This window comes from Microcaecilia unicolor, chromosome 5 (genome assembly GCF_901765095.1).
Source record: "Microcaecilia unicolor chromosome 5, aMicUni1.1, whole genome shotgun sequence".
Lineage (NCBI taxonomy): Eukaryota > Metazoa > Chordata > Amphibia > Gymnophiona > Siphonopidae > Microcaecilia > Microcaecilia unicolor.
This window is the reverse complement of record NC_044035.1, coordinates 211,226,033-211,253,743: the sequence shown is the minus strand read 5'-3', so window position 1 is coordinate 211,253,743 and position 27,711 is coordinate 211,226,033. Positions and strand designations below refer to the sequence as shown.

The window sequence follows — 27,711 nt, the reverse complement described above, 5'->3', positions numbered from 1 at the left end:
GTTCAATCATATTCGCCCTCCAAGCCCCAAATGTAGGGCCCTCGTTCTCTCTCCAGTTTAGCAGAATTATCTTCTTGCCGATCAGCACCGCCCTGTGCAGGAAGGAGTTGAGTCCTGGAGGGACAAGCCCCGTATAACAGTGTTTTCCAAAAAGCAGCAATGGCTGCCTCTGTATTATATTGCATCTCCAGTATTGTTTGATGGCCGTTAGAATCTGGGACCAAAAGCGCACTACATGAGGGCAAGACCAGAACATATGCCCCAGTCCTGCTAGCGCCTGGGCACAATGAGGGCATGTGCCTGTGCCACCATACCCTGCCTTGAACGCCCTAGCTGGTGGGATGTAAAGTCGTAATGCAAATTTGTATTGTATCTCCCAGTGTCTAGCATATACAGAGGTGCGCGATGCCAAATTAAAAAAGTTCTGCAACACCTCCTCCGAGACTTCCGCCTTCAGGTCAATCGCCCATTTTTGTGCTCTGCCTCTGTAATCAATGTCCTCCGTGGAGTCCTGGAGATACCTGTGATGAAATCGCAGGGGCACTTTGTTTTGAGCCCCCAATGTCAGTGCTGTGTTTAAAATGTCCTGCACATCCTCGCTCAAGTTGGTCCAGCCCAGCTCGGTTAGGTAATGTTGTATCTGCAGATGCGCAAACTGATCTGTCCCTGGCAAGTTAAATTCTGTTTGTAATTCCCGGAATGGCCGCACTTTACCTTCATCTGTCAACAGTTGGTACAAATACTGAATTCCTTTCTTCCGCCATCTAGCAAACATTACTGATGTTGTGCCTTCTGGAAAATCTGGGTTATTAAACAGTGGCAAGAAGGGCGTTGCGGTCCATCTAAACCAATGTCTTTTGCACAGCCACTTCCACGTTGCCCTTGCTGACAGAACAAATGGATTATGTCCTAAGTTGAGTTTAACTCCTCTGCCTGACGCGTGCAGCCACCATCCCAAATGTACTGTAGGTGAAAGGGCCTGTTCTAGTTGTGTGTTTGAAAACTCCCCATGTCCTGTCAGCCAGTCCCTAATGTGTCTCATCAAGCATGCTATGGTTAGGTATCTTATGCTGAGTAGGCCCATCCCCCCGTGCTGTCTCGGCTTCTGAATGACACTCAAGGGGAGCCGAGGCTTCCTCCCTCTCCACAAAAACGCCTGAATCAATTTATTAAGGGCCTTTTCCTCTCTTTGTCTTAAATATAGTGGTAGCATCTGAAAAAGGTATAGCCATTTAGGGGCTATCATCATGTTGACTAATCCTATGCGTCCTGATAGGGAAAGTGGGCATGTATTCCATAAATGTAACAGGCGTCTGGTCTCTTGTAAAACTGGGAGTACGTTCTTATCATATAGGAGCCCCAGGTCAGAAGGAACCACTACCCCCAGATACTTAATCTGATCTTCAGCCCATTGCAGAGGGAATGAATCGCCCCATTCGTGTCGCAACCCCTGATCCAGGGGCAGTGCCAATGATTTCGTCAGGTTCAGCTGAAAGCCCGAGAGCCTACCATAACTGTGCACAGTGTCTAGGAGGTATTCTAACGATGTTTGGGGAGCACTCAGCAACAACAGCAGGTCATCAGCGTATGCTAGTACCTTAATCTCGTGCTGTTCAACTCTGACCCCCTGTATGCCCTCATGCAATCGGATCTTATTCAACAAAGGTTCCAGGGACAGCAGGAAGAGCAGCGGGGACAGTGGGCAACCCTGACGTGTTCCTTTCCCAATGTCAAATCCCTCTGTTCGTATCCCATTAACTAATAACATAGCCCGGGGGTCGGTATATAATGTGATGACAGCCTGCAGTAGCCATCCCGTAATGCCCACCCATCGTAATGTTTCGAACAGAAAGGGCCATAGAACCCGGTCGAATGCCCGTTCTGCGTCAAGGCTCACCGCCAATTTTTGAGATTTTGTGTTAGGAGCTACTAATGTGGCTAGTATGAATTTACGCACATTAAGGACTGATTGGCGTCCCCTGACGAATCCAGCCTGATCCTCCTTCACCAACTGTGGCAGAAGTGGTGCCAGTCTGTCTGCTAATATCCTAGACAATAGCTTGGCTTCCACATTGATCAAGGAGATTGGTCTGTAGGAGCTGGGTTGTAGTGAATCTCTCCCTTTTTTTGGAATTAAGCTTATGAGGGCCGTGTTAGCATGCAAGGGGAATCGACCATTGTCTACCACTTCATTAAGATATTCTGTTAGGGGTCCCAAAATTTTCTGTTTCAGCATCTTATAGAATTCACTAGATAGCCCATCGGGCCCTGGCGCGGAGTGCGTTTTCAGTGCACCTATAGCCTTCTGGAGCTCCTTTGCCCCAATTGGTTTATTAAGGTGGTCTAGGTGTTCTGGCGATATTTTCCCCATGTTAGCTTTGCCTAGGTATGTTCGGATGGCCTCCTGAATGTCTCCCGTCTCTTTCTCCCCCTTATATAGTGTGGCAAAATGTTGCTGAAAGATGTGCGCTATCTCATCTGGTTTGGTGGTGATCTCTCCCATTTGTCCGCGCACTGCTGCGATGTAGTGGGGCTTTCGCGCACCTTTGACTAACCTCGCAAGCATCCCCCCTGCCTTATCTCCATATTTGAACAGTCTGTATTTCCTAAACAACATAGAGCGCGCTGTTCGTTCCTGGAGTAAGCTATTTAATGCCACCCTTGTGGATGTGAGGAGCTCATAGGTGTGTTGCGTAGGGTGTCTGGTGTACTGCTTTCTTATTTCTCTGAGCTGCCTCTCCAGCGCCACTATACGTTTGGCCATGCGCTTATTTCGTTTGCTCACATACGCTATAACCTGTCCCCGCAGGGCTGCCTTGGCTGTAGACCAGTACAGAATGGGGTCTTCTACGTGTGCCTGGTTATGTGTATGAAATTCTTCCCAGTTCTGATGTAAATATTCTGCAAATTCTTTTGAGGAGTACAGGTATGCCGGAAACCTCCACCCCGGGGACTGCCTAAAGTATGCCTCTCCTTCCAGATCAACCCATATCATGGCGTGATCAGAAATTTCTTCGGGGCCTATGACCGCCTCCGTTACTTTCTGAAATATGTCGGGGGAGGTTAGTATGTAGTCCAAGCGAGACTGGGTTCGATGTGCACGAGAGGTGTGAGTGTAGTCTTTCTCCTCGCCATGTAATATCCTCCATGGATCTAGCAGTCCCACCCTCTGACAGAACGAATCTAAAAGTGATGTGTCTGGTGAGGCTCTAGGGCCTGGTTGTCGCGTCCTGTCTAGAAGGGGGTCTAGCACTTGATTCATATCCCCTGCAATCACCGTGGGAAGGGCCGCATGCGTAAGGCACTGAGCTAGTAATTGAGCATAGAAGCGTTTAGCCGATGTGTTGGGGCCATATGCTGAGATCAGAAGCATCTCTTTTCCTTGAAGGTTAAGCTCTATGCCCACAAATCTTCCCTCCCCATCTTTAAATAGCATTTTCACGGTTCCTTTCAGGGCTTTATGTATTAGGATAGCCGTCCCACCTCTTCTACCTGTTGCTGGGGAATAGAACACCTCTCCCACCCATCCTCTTTTCAATTTTTCGCTCTCTTCCTTGGAGAGTCTAGTCTCCTGTAAGCAGGCTATGCCCACCCCGTGCCGTTTAAGGGCTGATAATATTTTAGTTCTCTTGATGGGAGATGTGATACCGCACACATTCCAGGAAACTAGTCTTGTCTTATCCACCCCACCTTTGATTTTCTGTTACTGCAAAGGTAAACATATTTGACCTGTGGCTCCCGGGCTCCCAGCCTGGCCCCGGAGACCCCTCTCTTCCATTGTACTTCTCCGTGTGTGTTTTCACCCAACCTTTTAAGCTCCCCTGCTGCCTGCTGTGACTATGTTGTGTGGGTTCCTTCTCCCCCTGAGAATTCCTCATGATGATAACTTTACCTGTTGTTAATCCTTTCCTACCCGCCCTACCCTTCCCGCTCTCCCCCCTCCCATTATCCGCTCTCCCCAACATTCCCTTGACAACAAATCTATGGGAGCCCCTGCCATGCCCGAGGCCCCACCACCCGACCCATTAAGTTACACCCAAGTCTGCTTTATGTGAAATGTGTCCAGCAGCAACCTTCTCATCATATCTCACCAGCTGAAATCCCAAGTCACTCTCCTGATTGTCCTTCCATCGGCTGCGGTCTGTTCTGTTCCAGCTTGGTTATGTGTTCTTTAGCAGCAGCCTCCGAGTCAAATGATTTCCATTTGCCACCTTGCCGAATCTTTAACACCGCTGGGTATATCAGCATGAACTGGATCTGTAGCTCATGCAGTCGTCGGCATAGTGGTGTGAATTTCTTTCTGCGATCTTGTAGGGACACCGAAAAGTCTTGGAAGATTCTTACAATTTTCCCCTCAAATTTAGTGTCATCTCGCTTTAAGCGGTAGCCTCTCAAAATTTCCAGCTTGTGCAGGTAGTTATGCACTTTTAGGATGACTGCACGTGGGGCCTGGCGGCCATCTTGGAGCCGGCCCACTCGGTGCACTCTCTCTAAACACAAGGCTCCAGCGTGGTCGGACAACGCGAATTCGTCTGTCAGCCATTTTTCAATCACTGTGGCCAGCACTGAGTCGTTCACCGATTCTGGTATGCCGATCAGACGTAAGTTGCTCCGCCTGCCCCTGTTTTCTAGATCGTCTACTTTCTGCTGTAGCGCTTCCACTGTTGCTTTCGTGGTTTGCTGTTGGCTGTGCAAGGGGGCCTGCGAATCTTCGATATCTGATACTCGCCGCTCGAGCTCTCCGATGCGTTTCATCGCGTCCGCCAAGCGGGAATCGTACTGTTCCAACTGCACCGAGATTTTTGCTAGGCGCGGTTCCAGCGCTTGTGTCACCGCGGCGGTCAATTGTGCCAGCTGCGATGGAGTAAAGTTCTGTTCGCTTTGTGGCGGGGCCTTCTCTTCAGCGTGGTCCGCCGCCTTTGCCTTGTCCGTCGCCGTTTTTGCGCTGCGTGCCGGCATCGATTTAGTTGCTGTCTCCACAAACTTACCCATCAGCTGCTTGTTCTTTCTCCTCTGTTGTTGTGGTAATTAGCGTGGGTTTTGCTATTTTAAAGGTGAGATCGGGCAGCGGGGCCTCGGAGAGCAAAGACGCACGTCTTCCTCTCTCACCGCATCACGTGACTCTCCGCAAAGAATTCATTTAATTTCTCCGCTACAGCTTTGTCTTCCCTAATTGCCCCTTTAACACCACAGTCGTCCAGCGGCCCTACCGATTCTTTAGCCAGCTTTCTGCTTTTAATATAGCTAAAAAAATTTTTGCTATGTGTTTTTGCTTCTAACGCTAACTTTTTTTCAAAGTCCTTCTTAGCCCTCCTTATCTCCTTTTTGCATTTGGCTTGGCATTCCCTATGCTTTATCTTATTGTCTTCAGTCGGTTCCCTTCTCCATTTTCTGAAGGATTGTTTTTTGGCTCTAATAGCTTCCTTTGCCTTACTGTTTAGCCACGCCGACTGATGTTTGGTCTTTTTTCCTCTTTTTCTAATACGCGGAATATATTTGTCCTGTACTTCTAGGATGGTGTTTTTGAACAGCATCCACGCCTGATCCCTTCAGTCTTTTTTTCACTGTTCTTCTCATTTTATTGTAGTCTCCTTTTCTAAAGTTAAATGCTAGTGTATTTGATTTCCTGAGTTCACTTACTTTGTAGCCAATATCAAAACCATCATATTATGATCACTGTTATCAAGTGGCCCTCGTACCGTTACCCCCTGAACCAGATCATGAGCGCCACTAATGATTAAGTCTAGTATTTTTCCTTCTCTTGTCCATTCCTCAATCTCCCTATTTTTATTGCAACTACAGCTTTTCATTTATTTCTCTAGCCACCATTCTCCATCTCTCTTCTTTCAGTAACTTACCCCTCCCCATCTCGCCTTCTCTGATCAGAATCCTCCCCCCTCACTATCCTCCACCTAATGCAGTCCTCAGGACACACCTAGCCACTCAGGTTTTCAGGATACTTGAAATGAATATGTATGAGATATAAATTTTTAAGCAAATCTCTCATGCATATTCATTGTAGGTATCCTGAAAACCTGACTGGCTGGGTGTGTCCTGAGGACTGGGTTGAGAACCTCTGATCTAGTGTCTTCCCTCTCTTGCTCTTTCACCCTCTATCAGGTGTTCCCCCTCTTTTACTATCCCCCCATGCCAGCATCCTTATCTGTCACTCCTCCCTGTGTCCAGCACCTTTTTTTCTCTCTCTCCCATTGTGTCCAGCATCTTATTTCCTCTCTTTCTCCCCCTCCATGTCCAGCATATCTTCCTCTTTCTTTCTCCTCCATGTCCAGCATCTTCCCTCATCTCTCCTTACCTCCTACCTTTGTCAAGCATCTCCCCTCTCTTTCCTCCTGCGCCAGCATCTTCCCTCCATCTCCCCATGCTTCCCAGTCCAGCATCTTCTCTGTCTCCACCACACATTGAGGGGGCATAATTGAACGCAAATGCCCATTTCCATGGGCGTCTATCTCCGAGGACGGGTCCACGAAGGGGCGGGCCAGACCGTATCTTCGAAAAAGATGGGCGTCCATCTTTTGTTTCGATAATACAGTTGGTGCCGGGCAAATGCATCGGATTTGGGCGGATCTGAGCTGGGCGGTATCGGTTTTCAGCAATAATGGAAACCGATGGCACCCAGCTCAAAAACGAACAACTCCAAGGCATTTGGTCGTGGGAGGGGCCAGGATTCGTAGTGCACTGGTCCCCCTCACATGCCAGGACACCAACCGGGCACCCTAGGGGGCACTTGTAACAATTAAAAAAAAATTAAAATACCTCCCAAGTCCATAGCTCCCTTACCCTGGGTGTTGAGCCCCCCAAATCCCCCCCAAAACCCACTCCCCACAACTCTACACCATTACCATAGCACTTATGGCTGAAGGGGGCACCTAGATGAGGGTACAGTGGGTTTTGGGGACAGTTTGGAGGGCTCCCATTTACCACCACAAGTGTAACAGGTAGGGGGGATGGGCCTGGGTCCATCTGCACCCACTAACAACTGCTCCAGGGACCTGCATACTGCTGTGATGGAGCTGGGTATGACATTTGAGGCTGGCATACAGGCTGGAAAAAAAAGTTTTTAAAGTTCTTTTTTTTTTGGTGGGAGGGGGTTAGTGACCACTGGGGGAGTCAGGGGAGGTCATCCCCGATTCCCTCTGGTGGTCATCTGGGCAGTTGGGGCACTTTTTGGGGACTTGTTCATGAAAAAAAAGGGTCCAAAAAAAGTGGCCCAAATTCTCGCTTCTGCCGCCCTTCTTTTTTCGATTATCATCCGAGTGCGCCCATCTCTCCTCGTCCAATAAACACGCCCCAGTCCCGCCTTCACCACGCTTCCGACACGCCCCTGTCAACTTTGTCCGTTCCCGCGACAGACTGCAGTTGGAGGCGCCCAAAATCGGCAAGGGTAGTGGATAAATGGAATTGATTCCTGGTGGAGTGGTGGAGACAAAAACTACATCTGAATTCGAAAAAACATGGGACAGGCACGTGGGATCTCTTAAGGAGATGAGGAGATAGTAGATACTGCAGATGAACAGACTGGATGGGCCATTTATCCTTTATCTGTTGTCATGTTTCTAAGTGATTTAGGTAGACTGTATGAGCTAAATTATAACATAGTAACGCTGAGGATATTAGAGGATTTGCCCAAGTGGCATGAAGGCCTTCTCTCATGTTGGGGGAGAACTTCAGTAGTTAAAATTAACCTTCTACTGTGGTTATTTGTTTCAATCTCTGCTGAAAAGGGTCCTGGAGGTGGGATTAAATACCCTGCAAAAGGGGATTACACAATTCATCTGTGGAAGGAAGTTATCTGTGATAAAAATATTAATTCTATTTCGGTGTAGGCAGAAAGGAGGGCTAGCTCTGCCCAGCTGCAAAATGTCCTATATTGTGGCTCATCTCAAGCACATTCCACACTGGCATTTAAAGAAAGGAAAATCAGCTATTTGGGCAGAGTAAGCTTTTTTTTGCAAGGGAGCCTGGTATTTTCCCTGGATGCCTGAGAGGGGGATAAAGTATGGCTAACCCTTGCTAATGTGGGAGAGAGCAAAGAGGTAGAAGGGAATGCAAAATTAATTCTTTTTACTGACAACCATATGGGGACTTTGTTCCAAGGTGGAACAGATGGAACAATTGAACTTATTACAACTATATCAGATGATTTGAATTTAGGATATTTCTTCCATGTGATTCAAGAATACTACTTTCTCACGAAAGGTAGGGAGTAGGGGGGAAAGGGGGTGGACCCATCCTCAGTGGAACAATGGGCATCACAAACTAAAATGAAAGGGTGATAGCTTAATTTTTATAAATATATTTTGGACTCTGTGAAGTTTGGGTTCATGCTGAGATGCAAGGTTGATCTGGGAAGGAGCTAAGTGAAAAACAGTGGGGACAGGTTCTCACAGAAGACAACACGGTATTGGTATCTACACCTAAGGAAAATTCTTAGATGCTTCACAGGTGGTAGTTTACACTGATGGCTTGAGATCAGTGTTCTCTGGGGTGTTGAAGTTGTGCTAGCAAAAGTTTGCTAAAGTGAGTTTTTTTTATTTTCATATTTGGTGCATTTGCCTTAAGGTGAGTTTTTGGGAAGAAGTGGGGAAGGTAATAAGCATATTACTGGGAGCAAAATCAAAGGTAGATTCCAAGGTCTTCCTGCTTGGACGGACCCCTGCTGAAGGGCAGGATAGGTGTTGAAGTTGGTTAAAATGGGCTTTCAGTAGCTAAATATGACCTTGTAGTGACCTGGAAGAAAATAGAACCACCTTCCATGCAGCTGTCCCAGATGGAGAAAACTGCAGCAATACAGGCAGATAAAAATAATAGGTCAGTGGGAGTATGGACTAAATTGCATAAATATTTAGATGCAGGATAAAGCAAGAAGGGCAGCACAGAGGATTTTCTGCTTGCTGTTGGAACAAAACTCATGGGGCCAGATGCACTAAACTTTACGAGCCATTAACGAGCAAGCAGTAAACCCTGGCATGCACTAAACACTTTTTTCCGACGACGGTAGCAGCTAACAAAAATGGAATGCAGATGAGCAAATCGTGTAGAAACTCTATTGTAGTGAGATGCACTAACCTTTTTCGATTGCCTTAACGCTGGAAAACACTGGAAAATCTAACGAGAGGTCTGTACCTCTCGTTGGGGCTGCGCGGGATTGGAAAAATGATTAAAATGTAAAAAAAAAAAAAAACCCTGGAAGTCTCTGAGCCAATCCCAGCACATTTAGCTGAGCTAAACACGCTGTGATTGGCTCAGAGACTTCTCAGCTGAGTGAAGCACGGGCAAAAAGGAAGTTTTTATTATTCCGGGGTTGAATGATGCCCAAAAAAGAGCCTGCAGCATCAGAGCCTGTTTGATTTTTAAAATAAAGCTTTCCTTTAAAAAAAACGTCCATTTTGTGCGTCCTTCCCCCGCAATAATAAAAATGTCCTTTTTTGCCCGTGCTTCACTCAGCTGAGAGACCTGGAAGTAAGGGAGGGACATCCAAGCAAACAGAGATGTGGCAAGTGGTTAGAGCACTGGTCTTGAAATCCAGAGGTGGTGGGTTCAAATCCCACTAATAGTTTTGTTAAAATTGGAGTTATTATTTTCTCCCCGTTTTTATTTATTTATTTATTTATTTGAACATTTGAACACCGACCAGGAGCTAGAGAGGAAGTCCGTGGACCCAGAGAAGGCGAGCGAAGGAGGAACAAATGTTCACAGTAAGCGGAGAGCTTCTGCCCACAGCCCAGCCAGCCAACCAACAAAGAGTCAGTCTCGACAGATCATCCAACCGGAGATCAACAGACCATCCGGCCAGCTATATACTACCTCGAACCCGAACGCCGTCGAGGTGCTCCACAGCTCTGACGCCAACGGACCAAGCAGAGACCCAGCAGAAAGTAGGGACATAGAAGAGGACGACCAACTGGAGCTGAGCCTGCCGAAAAGCGAGACACTCATCTAGGCCAGGTGTCCCAACCCAATGGAGCAACAGAAACTGATTGCATGCTCCGTTCACAGCAATAATTTAACGTATACCTGGCTTTGCCTTGCTTTAAACATAAGATAATTGACCTGCTCTTTTCTAATTGTAAAGCAAGAAAAAAAAAAAGCTGCATGCACTGCTTACAGCAATGATTTATATGTAGTTGCTATGCTCTGCCGCTCACTGCAATGATTTAAATGTAAATGCTAGCTTTGCTTTGCTCTGTTTTAATCAAAGGCAAATGAACTACCCCATCCCAACTATAAGGTACTGGGAAATAACTGCTTACAACAACGTTCACAGCAATGATTTATATGTAATTGCTTTCCTTTGTCGCTCATAGCAATGATTTAAATGTAAATGCTGGCTTTGCTTTGCTTTAATTTAAGATAAACGAGCTACTCCACCCTAGTCATAAGGTAAAGGAAGATAACTGCATGCATAGCTCACAGTAATGATTCAGTTGTGATTGCTCGGTCCTGCTTCCTTGAACTTCCTCGAACTTAAAGCAATTGAGCGATCGCTTCAACTGATTTAGTGTAGATGCTTCGCCTGTTCTGCACTGCACATTCTTTACACTCCTATTTTAGAAATCGCGGCAGTGCCTTAAATGCGGATATGAACACCAGCAAAATAATCTTAATCATCTACTGTCTCAAACCTAACCTTACACATATATACAACCTTCAATACAGATAACAACAACCGCACAATTCACAAATCAGGCGACCCTCAGGGGGAGAAATGCTGGCTTCGGCCTAACCCCTGGTAAGCCTTTCCTCAGCTGAGAGGTGCCCACCTCTACCACCGGCTGCCTTTCAGGTGCTGTGGAGGACTTGCAGCTCATCTGCATATCCTTACAGCCTTCTCCGGGGTGACACCCAGGTCCACCCCGATCCACTCAGGGCCTCCGCTCTAGGTGCCGCGCGCCGGGCATTTTTCTCTTTGTATCTAATCTTTTTCCAGTTGCTAAAATACCTTAATCGTTATGGCCCCTTTTCACATTCTCTTCCTAGCTCTGTCCCTTCCTAATCTTTTCCCTCACCCCCTACCTCTCTCCACTACAGGAACTCACTTCCCATCCATTGACTTCATCACCTCACCTTCTCTCCTACCCTCTTCCTCCCTCTTGGCTTTTAATCTCCGTCTCTTTCTTCCCTCCATTTTGCCTTCCCCATTCCACCTAAATACCTCTCGCCTTCGACGCCTTCGTGGCCACACCTCTCCTACTCTCCTCCGCTCTCTTTTACTCCTTCTCTTACTCTCAGCTGGTGACATCAATCCCAATCCTGGCCCTCCTCACCAACTATTATCCAAACTCTACAGATCTCACCGTGACCTCTCTAACCTCATCTCTATTCCTCTACTCCCCTCCTCTTCTCTGCCCTTCTCTTGCGCCCTATGGAATGCCCGCTCTATCTGTAACAAACTCCCCTATATACAGGACCTCTTTATCTCGCGTCACCTCCATCTGCTCGCCATAACAGAAACCTGGCTCTGCCCTGATGACTCTGCTTCAGTCGCAGCCCTGTGCCATGGCGGTTATCTATTTTCACATACTCCTCGCCCTGCTGGCCGTGGGGGCGGTGTTGGACTACTTCTCTCTCCCTCATCCAGATTTCAACCCCTTCTTCCACCTCAATCTCACTGTTTTTCCTCCTTTGAAGTCCACTCTATCCGCCTTTTCTCTCCTCTGCCTCTTCGAATAGCGGTCATTTATCGTCCCCCTGATAAGTCCCTTTCATCCTTTCTCAGTGACTTTGACGCCTGGCTTGCCTTCTTCCATGATCCTTCCTCCCCCTCTCTCATCCTTGGTGACTTTAATATTCCTGCTAATGATCCTTCCAACTCCTATATTTCCAAGTTACTCGCTTTAACGTCGTCCTTTAATCAACTATGCTCCACCTCCCCCACTCATCAAAATGGTCACTGTCTTGATCTCATCTTCTCCTCCAACTGTTCACCTTCTAGTTTCCTTGCCTCTGATCATCCCTCCTCTGATCACCATCTTATAACTTTCACACTTAAATCTCCTCCCTCCCAGTCCCGTCCTATCCTATCTAATTTATCTAGGAATCTTCACGATATTGACCCTTCATCTCTATCCTCCCATGTTTCAAACCTCCTCTCTACTGTGGCACCATCCACGTCTGTCAACGAGGCTGTTTCTTCTTACAACAATACTCTATCCTCTGCCTTAGACACTGTTGCACCTTTGATGACCCGCCCTGTAAGGCGTACAAAACCCCAACCTTGGCTGAATTCTAATATCCGCTACCTACGTTCCTGTACCCGCTCCGCCGAACGCCTCTGGCGGAAATCTTGGGCCCTTGCTGATTTCTTACACTTTAAGTTCATGCTGACCTCCTTCCAATCTGCTCTTTTACGTGCCAAACAGGATTATTATATCCAACTGACCAACTCTCTTGGCTCTAATCCTCGACTTCTCTTCACCACATTGAACTCTCTCCTCAAGGTGCCCCCTCCCCCAACTCCCCCTTCACTATCTCCTCAGACCCTTGCTGAATTCTTTCACAACAAGGTTCAAAAGATAAACCTTGCTTTCTCTACCTCACCAGCTCTCCCTCCACTAGTCCGTTCCCCTCTCTCTCCTTCCCCTCATTCCCTTTCCTCCTTTCCTGAAGTTACTATTGAGGAAACTACACTTCTCCTTTCTTCCTCAAAATGTACCACCTGTTCCTCTGATCCCATTCCCACCCACCTTAATGCCATCTCTCCTACTCTTATTCCTTTTATCTGTCACATTCTCAATCTCTCACTTTCCACTGCGACTGTCCCTGCTGTCTTTAAACATGCTGTGGTCACACCTCTCCTTAAGAAGCCTTCACTTGACCCTACTTGTCCCTCTAATTACCGACCCATCTCCCTCCTTCCTTTTCTCTCCAAATTACTTGAGCGTGCTGTTCACCGCCGCTGCCTTGATTTTCTCTCCTCACATGCTATTCTTGACCCATTACAATCTGGTTTTCGCCCTCTCCACTCAACCGAAACTGCGCTTACTAAAGTCTCCAATGACCTATTACTGGCTAAATCCAGAGGTCAATATTCCATCCTCATTCTTCTTGATCTTTCCGCTGCTTTTGACACTGTCGATCACAACATACTTCTCGATACCCTGTCCTCACTTGGATTCCAGGGCTCTGTCCTTTCCTGGTTCTCTTCCTACCTCTCCCTCCGCACCTTTAGTGTTCACTCTGGTGGATCCTCTTCTACTTCTATTCCTCTGCCTGTCGGCGTACCTCAGAATTCTGTTCTTGGTCCCCTCCTCTTTTCTATCTACACTTCTTCCCTTGGTTCATTAATCTCATCCCATGGCCTTTCCTACCATCTCTATGCTGATGACTCCCAAATCTACCTTTCTACCCCTGATATCTCACCTTGCATCCAAACCAAAGTTTCAGCGTGCTTGTCTGACATTGCTGCCTGGATGTCTCAACGCCACCTGAAATTAAATATGACCAAAACCGAGCTTCTCATTTTCCCCCCCAAACCCACCTCCCCGCTCCCCCCGTTTTCTATTTCTGTTGATGGCTCTCTCATTCTCCCTGTCTCCTCAGCTCGAAACCTTGGGGTCATCTTTGACTCTTCTCTCTCCTTCTCTGCTCATATCCAGCAGACCGCCAAGACCTGTCGTTTCTTTCTTTACAACATCCGTAAAATCCGCCCCTTTCTTTCCGAGCACTCTACCAAAACCCTCATCCACACCCTTGTCACCTCTCGTTTAGACTACTGCAATCTGCTTCTTGCTGGCCTCCCACTTAGTCACCTCTCCCCTCTCCAGTCGGTTCAAAACTCTGCTGCCCGTCTCATCTTCCGCCAGGGTCGCTTTACTCATACTACCCCTCTCCTCAAGACCCTTCACTGGCTCCCTATCCGTTTTCGCATCCTGTTCAAACTTCTTCTACTAACCTATAAATGTATTCACTCTGCTGCTCCCCAGTATCTCTCCACACTCGTCCTTCCCTACACCCCTTCCCGTGCACTCCGCTCCATGGATAAATCCTACTTATCTGTTCCCTTCTCCACTACTGCCAACTCCAGACTTCGCGCCTTCTGTCTCGCTGCTCCCTACGCCTGGAATAAACTTCCTGAGCCCCTACGTCTTGCCCCATCCTTGGCCACCTTTAAATCTAGACTGAAAACTCACCTCTTTAACATTGCTTTTGACTCGTAACCACTTGTAACCACTCGCCTCCACCTACCCTCCTCTCTTCCTTCCCGTTCACATTAATTGATTTGATTTGCTTACTTTATTTATTTTTTGTCTATTAGATTGTAAGCTCTTTGAGCAGGGACTGTCTTTCTTCTATGTTTGTACAGTGCTGCGTATGCCTTGTAGCGCTATAGAAATGCTAAATAGTAGTAGTAGTAGTAGTAAATCATACATCACTCACATACGCAGAATGCCCGCCCAAACTAGCAACAAAGACCACGATAAGCTTAAAGCCCATGGACACCAACAAAGAATATCAAAAAGTGACCCTAAACCAGCAAACCAAGACAACAGACAATTGATAAAAATCACCACAAACCCGAACCCAAGAAAGAAACACCAATTAATACAAATAGGATACACTAATTCCAGATCCATAATCAGAAAAACCACATCGATAACCGACTGGATAACAGCAGATCACCTTGACCTCCTTCTCATCAATGAAACTTGGATACATGACTCTAAAGACCCAATAATCCTAGAGCTTTGTCCACCAGGATACAAAATCACTCATTGGACGAGAGAAGGAAAAAGAGGCGGAGGGATAGCCATAATCTATAAATCCCAATTTACAATTACAACTACAGCCGAATCGATCCTCCCTCAACTCGAAATAGCCTCAGTCAGAGTTACGCACCCAAACTTGCATGATCAATTAAATATAACCCTATTTTACAGACCCCCGGCTAAGTGGCAAGAAGCACAGATACACTTCACGAACTTCATATCAAATATTTGTCTATCATCCCAGAATATCATCATAGCAGGAGACATTAACCTCCATCTTGAAGACACCAACTCAAACAACGTACATGAATGCAAGGAATTCCTCCAACTTTGGGAGTTCCACTGGCCTAACATGCAGCCCACCCACAAATATGGACACACACTGGACATCATAACTCACAAATTTTCATCAGACGCGAACCTCATAATCAAAGACACGAAATGGACAATCACACCATGGTCAGACCACTACAAAGCAAATACTTCTCTCCTCTGGAAAACAAAAGAGAAACAACAAAAACAGGAAAAAAGAACCTACACAACGAGAGGCAAAATAGACCCTTTAACATTTTGGCAACAAATATATACCGCCGAATGGACAACAACCACAGAATCACCCCAATTCTTACAAGAATGGGATAATAGATGCAGAACAGTCCTAGACAAAATAGCCCCGCTCCAAACCAGAACCTCGCATAGGACTAGCTCAATCCCATGGTTCAACGAAGAACTGAAAGAACTAAAAACACAGGTCAGAAGACTAGAAAGAGCATGGAGCAAAAAAAAAGATGAATACACACTTAAAGAATGGAAATAGTTACAAAGAACATACAAATACAGCATCAGACATATCAAAAGAATGTATTACAAAACCATAATAGGACCAGATTACAAGGACACACACAAACTCTTTTCACTCGTAAAAAAATCCTAAACACCACACGGGTCACCTCGAATAACTTAGAGACCCCTTCGGCAGCCAACCTAGCGAAGTATTTCAATGAAAAAATCACAAAGCTCCGAAGCATGATACCAAATAACACCATTGAATATTCAAGCATCCTCGAATGCTTAGACCCAATACCCGGGGAATACCCAGCTGATCGATCATGGACCAACTTTGACTTAATTTCAGTAGATGAACTCACACACTGGCTCAATAAATATGCCAAATCTCAGTGCAAACATCTGCCCTACCAGCCTAATAAGAGCTGCACCCAAACAATTTAAAAAAGACCTCACGAACCAAGTAAACTATAGACTCCTACATGGTCTCTTCCCCACGGAAAATGGAAACATACTACTCACTCCGTTGCCAAAAGATGCCAAGAAAAGTACAATGGACTTAACCAACTACCGACCAGTCACCTCTATCCCACTCACTACAAAGTTGATGGAAGGCATAGTGACGAAGCAGCTCACGGATTATCTGACCAAACACTCAATTCTACATGAGTCACAGTCAGGATTCCGATCAAATCATAGCACCGAAACCGTACTAGTATCTGCAATGAACTCCTTCAAAAAAACAATTGCAACCGGCAAGAACATACTCATATTACAATTCGACATGTCTAGTGCCTTCGACATGGTGGATCATGGAATATTATTACACATACTAGAATACTTCGGAATCGGAGGCCCAGTTCTCAAATGGTTTAAAGGATTCCTCACCACTAGATTCTACCAAGTTATAACGAATATTACCAGATCAACGCCTTGGACACCGGAATGTGGAGTCCCTCAAGGATCCCCCCTTTCACCTACAATCTTTAACCTAATGATGACACCACTAGCCAAACTCTTGGCCAATCAAAACCTTAACCCCTACATATATGCCGATGATGTCACAATCTACATCCCGTTTAAGAGTGACTTAAACGAAATAACCAACGAGATCAACCAGAGCTTCCAGATCATGCACTCATGGGCAGACTCATTCTGGTTAAAGATCAATGCAGAAAAAACCCAATGCCTAGTTCTCACCTCCCAATACAACACAAACAACTACTCCACTATAACCACACCTTACTGCACACCTCCGATCTCAGAAAACCTGAAAATTCTTGGTGTCACCATTGATCGAAACCTCATACTCGATACCCACGTGAAGAACACAACGAAAAAAATGTTCCAATCGATGTGGAAACTCAAAAGAATTAAACCTTTTTCCTCAAGAAACGTCTTTCGCACCCTGGTACAATCACTAGTAATAAGCCACCTGGACTACTGCAACGCTCTGTACGCAGGCTGTAAAGAACAGACCATTAAAAAACTCCAAACAGCCCAAAACACAGCAGCCAGACTCATCTTTGGAAAACCTAAATATGAAAATACGAAGCCCCTAAGAGAGAAACTACATTGGCTTCCGCTCAAGGAACGTGTTGAGTTCAAGATCTGCACAACCGTGCACAAGATCATTCACGCAGACGCCCCACTCTATATGCTAAACCTAGTGGAGCTACCGCCCAGGAACGCCAAAAGATCGGCCCGCAAATTCCTCAATCTGAATTTCTCCAGCTGCAAAGGAGTGAAGTACAAACAGCCTTACGCTACAACTGTTCTGTTCCCTGACAGCCTGGCACTAGTTGTAGTGACCCTAAAATGTGTTAATGCCTTCACTGCAATTCTTACTCCTAAAGATCTTGACTGCTGCAGTCTTCACTGCTAAGATATGTGTGTGAGCAATGCATTGTGTGTAATGTAGTTCACAGACAACGCAACCCCACTTGCCTGTCTGTATAAGATCTGTTACTACTGGTTGTGATGCTGCTTAGATCACTCCTCTGTCTCAGCCAAGCTTGGCTCCGTTGTTTATGTGCCAGCACTTCCTGGCCATTCTTACTACCTCTGTCCTGAGAGGTCAGTCAGGTATGACCTTTTCCTCCAATCAGGGGCTGCCCCCTAGAGCCACCCTTGCCACTCGAGGACAGGCTTTGTCCCTATTGGCCTTTCTACTCCTTGTTCTCTGAGTCTGTATGAGCTTCTGGCTCTGCCCCCCCCGTCCATGAGGACAGTATCCATTTTGCTCCAGGACAAAGCAATGATCCTGTTGTAGCTCTGGAAAAGCACTAGTCTTTTCACCCCGAAAATACTCTCCTAAAAGAGGGTACTGCACTCCCAAACACCTAACTCCGAGCTGCCTCTATCTGTGGAACTACTGTTCTTATCTCTGCAATGAGCTGATCCCACTTAAGCTTCTACCTTCTCTCCACTGATACAGCTCATGAAACTAAAGGGTTCCTTTGTGCTTATGAACATCTAACTGTGAGTAATCATCCATGTTATTCAATAAAGGAACTTCAGAAAAGAACAAGAGATTTAGGTGTGTTGATGTGCTAGGGGTTTATACTTCAAGATATTGAGACTTATAGCTAAATAACTCTTAAGAAACAGCTATATAAGTCTCGAGAGACTTGACAACAACCTTTGCATACCAAAGCACACAGTTTTGGAATACGTTACCCAAGGCCCTGAAAACCATGAACAATCTAACAAGCTTCCGCAAAGCTCTGAAAACGCACCTCTTTAACAAAGCTTACAAAAGTCACCCTCAATGATACAAATCATCCCCCAAACCACCCAAGCACACCTAAAACACTTCTCACACAACCTATCCAACATCCGCCCATCTATATCCTCTTTTACCTCAGCTTATGATCAACTGTATTTAAATCATGTACTGACTCTATCATAACCTAACTCTGTAAGCCACATTGAGCCTGCAAAAAGGTGGGATAATGTGGGGTACAAATGCAATAAATAAATTTGTTATTCTGCCATTCATGAACCAACAACTTCCAAACTGCACTTGCTTGCTATGAGTGAAATTCAATCAACACATTAGCAGAAGCAGCATTGGAGCCTGTGATTTTTTTACGTCCTCCCCCGCAATAATAAAAACGTATTATAAAAGCGTATTTGGCATGCGCAAAGCAGCCAACATAACGCTTTGCTGCTCTGCGCATGCTTGACCGGCCGATTCTCTGTTTTAAGAAGGATTAGAGAATGCAAGTGAGCTACAACGAGTAGCTCATTTGCATTCCCCTTCCTTGATGCATAGCTGTTCCCTACCAATTCGCTATGGAATTCGGTATGGAACGGCTCTAACGACGACTTTAGTGCATCTTGGCCATGGTGTCTTCTAAGTTGACCATACAAAGGGATGCAGTTTTTTTTGGTCAGGTTATCAGGTTAGGACCTTTGAATGATAGGGATTAAATTATTAGAGAAATGAGGAGAAAAATGTTAAGCTTTAAAGAACTTGCTCAGTGATTTGGACTGAGACAAGAGGATATCTGTTCTTATCTTCAGTTAAATAAGACACTATATGTTTGGTCTTTGGAGGGTGCGCATCTGCAGTCAGAATTTTGGGAAAAAAACTTCAGAATTTCAGAGGAACAAACGTGCATCTCAGCCTCCCTGTTGTACAAGGTCTCTCATGGGATAGAGGGGACAGATTGGTTAGAAACGGTAGGAATTAAGTGGAGGGGGGATTTGGGGTTGGTAAGGGATGAAGTTAACATCTTGTCTTACACAAATATTGAGGGGGTCACTGATGCCAGTATCAGGGAGTATCACTATTAAGTGCTCCATAGGGCTTATTTCTGTCAGGTGAGGGCATGCCATGCAACATGCATCCATGGCAACATGCTTGTTATGTAGACAGGGGGAGGGCTGCTTGGATCATTTTTTCTAGGGATGTTTGAAAATGCAAGAGTACTGGAATGAGGTAATCCACTATTTAGGAAGGATTATTGGGCAGTCAATCAGATAATCATGTTTAGGCTTGTTGTTAGACCATCCTAGGGAGTGTGGAATTTTAGAAGAAATATGCCAAGTTATTTATTAGGAAGGCTAGCTTTCCCAGATCCCCCACTGAATCCCCTGGCTGGGTTGGCATCAGAGATCTCACCACAGGCAGAGAGAAGCAATACTGGCATCACATTGGAACAAGGAGCAGACAGGAAACAGCAGCACAGGGGGTTGATAAAATATGATATCCCCCCCCCCCCCCAGCAGCAGCACTGCTTCTTCCTAGCAAGAAAAGGAGAGGATTTATCAGAGACAGTGAAGGTCAGGAGAGAAGAGGAACTGCCAAAGGGGCAACATGTTCAGTTTTTACTGCTCCTGTCATGAGAATAGAGAAAGGCAAGCAAAAATAAAAGGCAGAAAACAGGAGAATGGAGGGCTAAAGTAAATCAGGGAAGCCAGAGCAGAGCTGGAGGGCTGAAAGAGATAATGGTTATTCATTAAGGGGGAAGAATTATAGAGAAGAGAGAGGGCCAAGGACAGTGGGAGAGGCAAGGAAATTGGGGGCAAAGGGCCAGTGCAGGTGGAAGATGAGTAGATATGATATACAGGAGGTGAGCAGGGATATAGAGGAATGAAAATAGAGATGGGGAGGTAGAAGAGTCATTGATGAACAGATTAAAGACAGATAGTGATGGAGAGAGAGAAAAATAAAATGGCAATGAAGAGAATGGAGATGCAAATCAAAGATAGGTAAATGTCAAGGTCAGATGAAGGGATGAATGAAAAGAGATTTGGGGAAAAAAAGTTAGACAAAGATAAGATGAGAAGAAGATAAATGATAGGAAAAAAATCCTGGATAACAAATGCAGGATTAAAGAAAACATTTTATATTTTACCTTAATTATTAGAATATGAGAGCATGTTTAAAAATGTTTACAATTCTACTTTTAAGAATTATCTAGTACAAATTTTATGCTCTATCACCTCCTACACTTAGTATTTTCAACTTCAATATACTAAATACTGATTCAGGAAATGTTTTGGCAGCGGATTGGGAAATTGAAGGAGAGCCAGCTGCTGTAAAGCCACCACCACCAGAGTCTCCCTGAAGTCAGCACTGTAGAATCAGACTGCCTGGTAGCCTGAGTCCCTGACAATTCACCCACCTCATATCTAGTGGGAGCTATGAAGTTCAGGCAGCATTCTTCTAGGTCATAGGTGATCGTAAATGCCAGTTCTAAGACATCCTGCATGAAAAAGGTATAGAGAAATCCCAGACTTAATAAAGGCAATTTTATAACCAGTCATCTAGGTTTGGAGGTGAATGTGCCTATTTTTAACCCATTTTATAAATACATATAGGCTCCTATCTGTCTTTATAAATGACTAGCAAAAATCCTGCATAAATTGCAGCTACAATGAAGCCAACATTTATACCTGCTCGACAGCAGGTATAAATGCTAGTGTAAATCTTCACCTTACCCATGCTCCATCGAAACTCCTCCCCTGAGCATGCACATAATAATTGCACCACATGTACTTTAGATGTAAGGTAAATAAAAGGTCTTTTATGTGCATATACAGGCATATACATCTGAAACAAATCCTTTATAAATTTACCTTCAATATTTGAAATCAGAGAAAGTGGTAGGCAGTGTTACTAGCTTGCAGGAAGTGAGAATCAGCCCTTTCCATTTGCCTTAGATAAAGAGGAGAGCTAGCAGACCTAGCAAAAGTGAACGTCATTCTGAGGCAGCCATGGGCATAATATATATAAGAAATCATATTAAGGGTTAATTCTGTTTAAAGGTGCTCAAATACTATTTTAAATTCTCAGTCCTGCAAATGAAGGGATGCAAGCTAGAGTTAATTACTCAATGTCTAGCTTGGCCGAGCCAAAGGTTAGAAAGGTCAGTGAGAAATGAAACTCTGTCCTTTGTGAATTGCCAATGCTAGCTGGCACATCTGTATACTATTAAATCTTGAGGGGATATTATTATGAATGAACAAAGGAATGAGCCAGACATATGACATACTGTAGTTTAAAGATTAGGCAGAAATACTGTTTAGAGAGAGGCAATAGATTAGAATTTAGAAGTTCTTGATATTTAGAATATGTTTTATAAGGATGCTTATTTTAGAATATGTTTTATTCTGTAATTTCTATGTAGAATATTTGTTCAATTCTTTGTCTGACTTTCTAAGCAAAGACTGCAGTGAAGAGGCAAACATGTGTTTTGAATTATCTGCAGTTCTGGCTGGTTTGATGTATGGAGCTGATAGGTGAAAAGAGGTCAGGACTAGTCAGCTCTCTTCTCCTTGATTAATTATAGGTAAAATGTAGAAATGGTCTTGAAAGTAATAACCTGATATGTATGCTATTAAGTAAGATTGGCCCTTGACCCCTTTAATGAATGCCAGAGTTTAGTTAGCAGTTAGTACTAGGAATATGAGAAATCAATCATAATAACATGTAAGAGACTGGAGCCCAAATGTCTGGTGTAAGGGGCCCCAGGTCACAGGTCAGTTTAGGATGTCTGGAACCTATGTAACTGATATTTGTATAGAGCTGATTGGTTGAGGCAAGGTAATCAATCTATTCCTTAACCAATTGGAGAGTAAGGGGGCTAGGCTAGGCTAGATAGAACTGTATTTAAGTGGGAGAAGAAGCAGTTTACGTCAGAAGGAGCTCAGAAGAAAGAGAAGGACAGAAGGAACAGACAGAAGAAGGAGAAGACAGCATAAGAAGAGAAGCAGCTGAGACAGAAGCCACAAAGACAGAGAGAGAGAGACAAAGAGAGCTGAGAAAGAGAAGAAGAGACTTAATGCTGATGTTCTACTTTGTTTGCTGGCAAATAAAGAAGATTTCTCTCTCATTCTGGTGTGCTGTCTGACTTCTGAAGTATCATAAAATTCATGCATCAATTCCTGCAACAATTCTTGGTGGCAGCGGTGGGATCCTGAATCCTGCATTAATCCCAGCACCCAACTGACTGAAGAACATTCGCCGGGTATGTATTCTGTATTATAATTCTAGCTAGAAAGTTGTAAACCAGCCCCTCAAAAATTGGGGGAAGGAGAGCCTGATCAACTCTCAGCGAAGGCCCTAGTACCTTCTAGTCTAGTGGAGATTAGAAGCGAAACCGCTTGAGCTTATTTGTATCTGAGAAATCTGAAATTGTTGGGTGGGATTTTTTGTGCAGAATGTGTGATGCGTGAATGTTAAACGAGTGCGGACTTCTTATAGCTGCGTTTCCAATTAACGCGAGTTCAATTGGCCAGCAACGGAAGGAAGCGATTGCTGTCTGTCTACCTAGTGTCTCGAGAGTGCGGACCCCTTACTGCACTTTCAAAAATTCCCCCCCCTCTTTGTGTGTTGTAACTGTAAGCATTATGGGAGGGAAATCGTCTAGACAAATTGATACTCCCCTAGATTGTATGCTTAAGAATTTCAAGAAAGGATTTTTAATTAATGACTATGGACAGACTTTAAGCTCAAGTACTTTAAGAACCTTGTGTGAAGTTGAGTGGCCATCTATGGGAGTGGGGTGGCCCCCTAGTGGCAGCTTAGATATTGAAGTAATCCGGAAGGTCTACAGCATAGTTGTAGGAGAACCAGAATATTCTGAACAACTCCCTTATATAGATTCCTGGGACAGTCTTGTGACTGACCCTCCCTCTTGGTTGAAAACTTATATGGGATCCCCAGTAAAATTCATGTTAGGCCGTGCTCAAAGAAAGATTAGAAAATCTAAACTAGAAGAGGGAAAGAGCCCTAGGAAGCCTACCACCCAATCGGTGGCTTCCGCCCCTACCCTGCCTGAGAAACCCATACTCTCTGATGACCCCTCAGATCTTGAGCCACCACCTTATGGCCCATTGTTGGGGTTCCGTGCCGCCCCTAGAGATCCACGCCGCCCAGCCCAAGCTTCTCCAGTACAGGCTTCTCCGGATAGTTCCTCCCCCACTGTGCGAACCCCACCACATCCTAGGTTGGACTTTTCAGCTAGTCTCTACCCTCCTCTGCCACATCCTTCCCTGTTAACCTCCGAAGACCCGCTTTGGGCTCCACTCCCTGACTCCTCAACTCCTGACAGCCCAGCCTCTCCCTCTAGTACCCCTCCCCACTCATCAGGGGCCCGGCATCCCTTTCAATGGACTGACTCACCTGTGACCACCTCTCAGTCTATGAGTACCCCTCCCCATCCCTCAGGGTTTCAACCTACCTCCCCTGAATGGGTTAGACCTGCTGCAATCACCTTTGAGCATGATAGGAGGGTAGCTCCTAGCTCTACCTCAGATTCCATTCCCACCTCCTCGAGAGTTCTGCCACTCCGACAGGTAACTACCACTCGACCGGATCCTAATAATCAGGGTCAGGTTATACAGGCACAGGCCTATCAGTATGTACCCTTCACAACCACCGATCTCCTGAATTGGAAGACGCATTACCCCTCTTATACTGAAAAGCCTCAGGCAGTGGTGGACCTAGTGGCTAGCATTATGGCCACCCATAACCCAACCTGGACTGATTGTCAACAACTTCTCCTGACCCTCTTCACAACTGAGGAGAGGCGGAAGATTTTGCAAAATGCTGAGGCCATCACGCGAGCGCGTGCCCCCGAGGGGACACAGAACCTAGAGGAATGGGTTAGAGCTCGGTTTCCTCGCGCAGCTCCAGTTTGGGATCCAAATAATGGGCAGCACTATGAACTGTTGTCTGGCTATTGCCGGGACTTGCTGGAAGGTATGAGGAAAGGCATAAAGAGGCCCATTAATCTGGCAAAGGTCTCTGAAATTCTCCAAGGGGCAACTGAATCCCCTGGGGCCTTTTTAGAGCGACTAATTGAAGCCTACAGAACATACACCCCATTTGACCCTGAAGCCCTAGAAAACCAGAGAATGGTGAATAGCGCATTGGTGGCCCAGAGTATGCCAGATATCCGGAAGAAGTTGCAGCGTCAGGAGGGATTCGCAGGGATGAATACCACCCAGCTAATTGAGATCGCAACCAAGGTTTTCATTAATAGAGATCAGGAGGTGCGCCGAGAGGCTGACCGGAAGATGCAGAAGAAGGCCGACCTTTTAGCGGCAGCCATTACTAATTCCACCCTTAATCGAGGTCGACCTCTAGCTAATGGGAAGCCAAAGTGGGACCCCGGACCACCAGCCAGGCCCCGAGATTCCTTCAATCAATCCCGGCCAAGGGGGGAGAATCCCAGACCAAGATTGGAGAGGGATCAGTGTGCCTACTGTAAGGAAAGAGGGCACTGGAAAGATGAATGCCCCCAGAGGCGCCAGGGACTGAGAAGGGGACCAGGAGATCGAGGAAGCCGAGGCCGAGTTCGAGAGGGAAGATATGAGCCTCCTGAATCTGACATCATCGGGATAGCCGAGATGGCAGAATGGGACGAATAGGACAGACCGGGTTCCTACAAACTGGGCTCCCAGGAACCTATGGTCAAGTTAACTATAGGGAGCCGCTCAATTCCATTCATGATTGATACAGGAGCTGAACATTCTGTTGTGACGGAGCGATTAGCGCCTGTGTCTGGAAAAACTGTCCGAGTGGTGGGAGCCACGGGGGTGCAGAACCGGAGGCCCTTCCTGACAACCCGTAGATGCCAATTAGGCTCACACACAGTCACTCATGAATTCCTGTATATGCCAGACTGTCCAATCCCTTTGTTAGGTCGAGACCTGCTGTCCAAGCTTAGGGCCCAAATTTCCTTTGACTCTGATGGCCAGACTTCAGTCTCCTTTCGGCCCCCGATATCCAGCCCTAAGGGTATATTGAGTTTCTGCTGCCCTCTTGAAGAAGAATGGCGGCTGCATCAGTCACATGGCCAAGTTGACCTACCCCTGGCAGATAGCTTTCAGGTCAGTGGGGTATGGGCAGAAGATAATCCCCCAGGGTTGGCCCGAAATATTCCCCCTGTCCATGTAGACTTACTTCCAAGTGCCCGGCCAATCCATCTTCGCCAATACCCAATTCCCAGAAAGGCTCTGGAAGGGATCCAAGCACACCTGAATCGTCTGTTATCCCATGGAATTATTCGTCCTTGTCAGTCTCCATGGAATACGCCACTATTGCCAGTTCAGAAGCCAGGGACTGAGGACTACCGGCCAGTCCAAGACTTACGAGTGGTCAACAAATCTACTATTTCATTACACCCTGTAGTGCCTAATCCATATGTTCTGTTAGGATTGATACCTTCTGGAGCTACCCATTTCACGACACTAGATCTAAAAGATGCCTTCTTTTGTATTCGGGTGGCCCCCGCCAGTCAACTGCTTTTCGCCTTTCAATGGGAAAACCCAGTAACAGGAAGGAAGCTTCAGTATACATGGACCCGCCTGCCACAGGGGTTCAAGAATTCCCCCACTATTTTTGGGACAGCCCTAGGGCAAGACCTTAAGACTTTTAAATATGAGCCTTCCAGGCGAGTTTTACTCCAGTATGTAGATGACCTCCTGATTGCAGCAGTGACTCAGGAAGAGTGTTTTGAGGCTACCAGAGAATTGCTGGAGTTACTCTTGGATGCAGGCTATAAGGTCTCACGCTCAAAGGCCCAACTTTGTCAGTCAGAAGTGAAGTATCTGGGCTTTTGTATTTCCCAGGGAAGTCGGAGACTGGATGTCAGTAGGAAGCAAGCAGTTGCTGCAATTCCTCAACCCAAGTCCAGAAGAGAAGTTAGGGAATTTCTGGGAGCAGCTGGATTCTGTAGAATTTGGATTCCAAATTTTGCACTGATGGCGAAACCCCTTTACCAAGCCACAAAGGGGGGTGAAAAGGAACCATTTGAATGGGGACCTACAGCTCAACAATCCTTCATTGCCATAAAGAAAGCCCTACTCCAAGCCCCTGCGTTAGGCCTTCCTGATGTGGAGAAACCTTTCTCACTGTATGTCCATGAGCGACAGGGGGTTGCTCTGGGTGTGCTGACCCAGATGATGGGATCCTGGCAGAGGCCTGTTGCATACCTGTCTAAACAGCTGGATGGAGTGGCTAAAGGATGGCCAGCCTGCATGAGGGCCATTGCAGCAACAGCCTTACTGGTCCAGGAAGCTGATAAGCTGACCTTGGGGCAAGAACTGGTTGTTAAAGTCCCCCACGCAGTTCTCACCCTCATGGAGTATAAGGGCAACCACTGGTTTACAAATAACCGCATGGTTAAGTACCAAGCTAGCTTGTGTGAGAATCCACGGATACACCTGGAAACAGTGGCTACATTCAATCCCGCCACTCTTTTGCCAGCATCTGAGGGACCTCCGGATCATGATTGCATCCAAACCATGGATGAAGTGTACTCCAGTCGACCAGATCTTAAAGATGTTCCGTGGAGGGACCCAGATGTAATTTATTTTACAGATGGAAGCAGTTACGTGGAGAACTCCAAGCGATTGGCAGGCTATGCTGTGGTGACAGAGGACAAGGTGATAGAAGCAAGAGCCCTGCCCCAAGGAACTTCAGCCCAGAAAGCAGAACTTGTGGCCCTCATACGAGCTCTGGAGTTAGCAGCAGGACTAGTGACCAACATTTATACTGATTCCAAGTATGCCTTCACAACTCTACATGCTCATGGAGCTTTGTATAAGGAAAAGGGACTCATAAATGCTGCAGGCCAACCTGTTAAGTACGGACCTGAAATACTTCAGCTGCTAGAGGCTGTTTGGGCCCCTAAGAAGGTAGCTGTCATTCACTGCAGGGGACACCAAAGGGTAGATACTCCAGTGGCCCGAGGGAACCGCCATGCTGATCGGGTGGCCAAGGAAGCTGCTCGAGGACCCCCAGCAAGTACTGTGACTCCCCTGTTCCAAATTCGATTGCAAGAATGGACGCCTATGTACACCCAAATGGAAGAGAAATGGGCTCAAGAGGAAGGTGCGGTAAGGAGACCTGATGGCTGGTTACATCTCCCTGATACTAGAGTTCTGGTGCCACGCCACCTAGCTTGGCCTGTAGTGTCTCAAGCTCATGACCTATCACACTTAGGGAAAACAGCACTAGCCCGCCTACTCAGTCGAGTAGTGGTGCTGGAAGGATTGGATAGTCTGGTTGCCACTGCCTCTGCCCGATGTACTCTTTGTGCCCAGAATAATGCTCGTCAGGGACCCCGTATTCCACCAGGAGTTCAGTCTAGAGGACTAACACCCTTTGAGTCTTTAGTTATAGACTTCACAGAAATGCCCAGGAGCGGTAGGTTCCGATACCTCTTGGTCATGGTCT

The 27,711-nt window shown here is 46.1% G+C and overlaps 1 protein-coding gene across 3 annotated transcripts in view; it reads right to left on the bottom strand.

Moving 5' to 3' along the window:
- ELMO3 (engulfment and cell motility 3) overlaps nt 1–27,711 on the bottom strand; it is a 987,719-nt gene that overhangs the window by 82,345 nt on the left and 877,663 nt on the right. For all 3 annotated transcript variants that reach the window (XM_030203739.1, XM_030203740.1, XM_030203742.1), the window contains one exon: nt 20,648–20,728. In XM_030203739.1, coding sequence (XP_030059599.1) covers nt 20,648–20,728 — 81 coding nt within the window. The remainder of the gene's footprint in view (nt 1–20,647; nt 20,729–27,711) is intronic.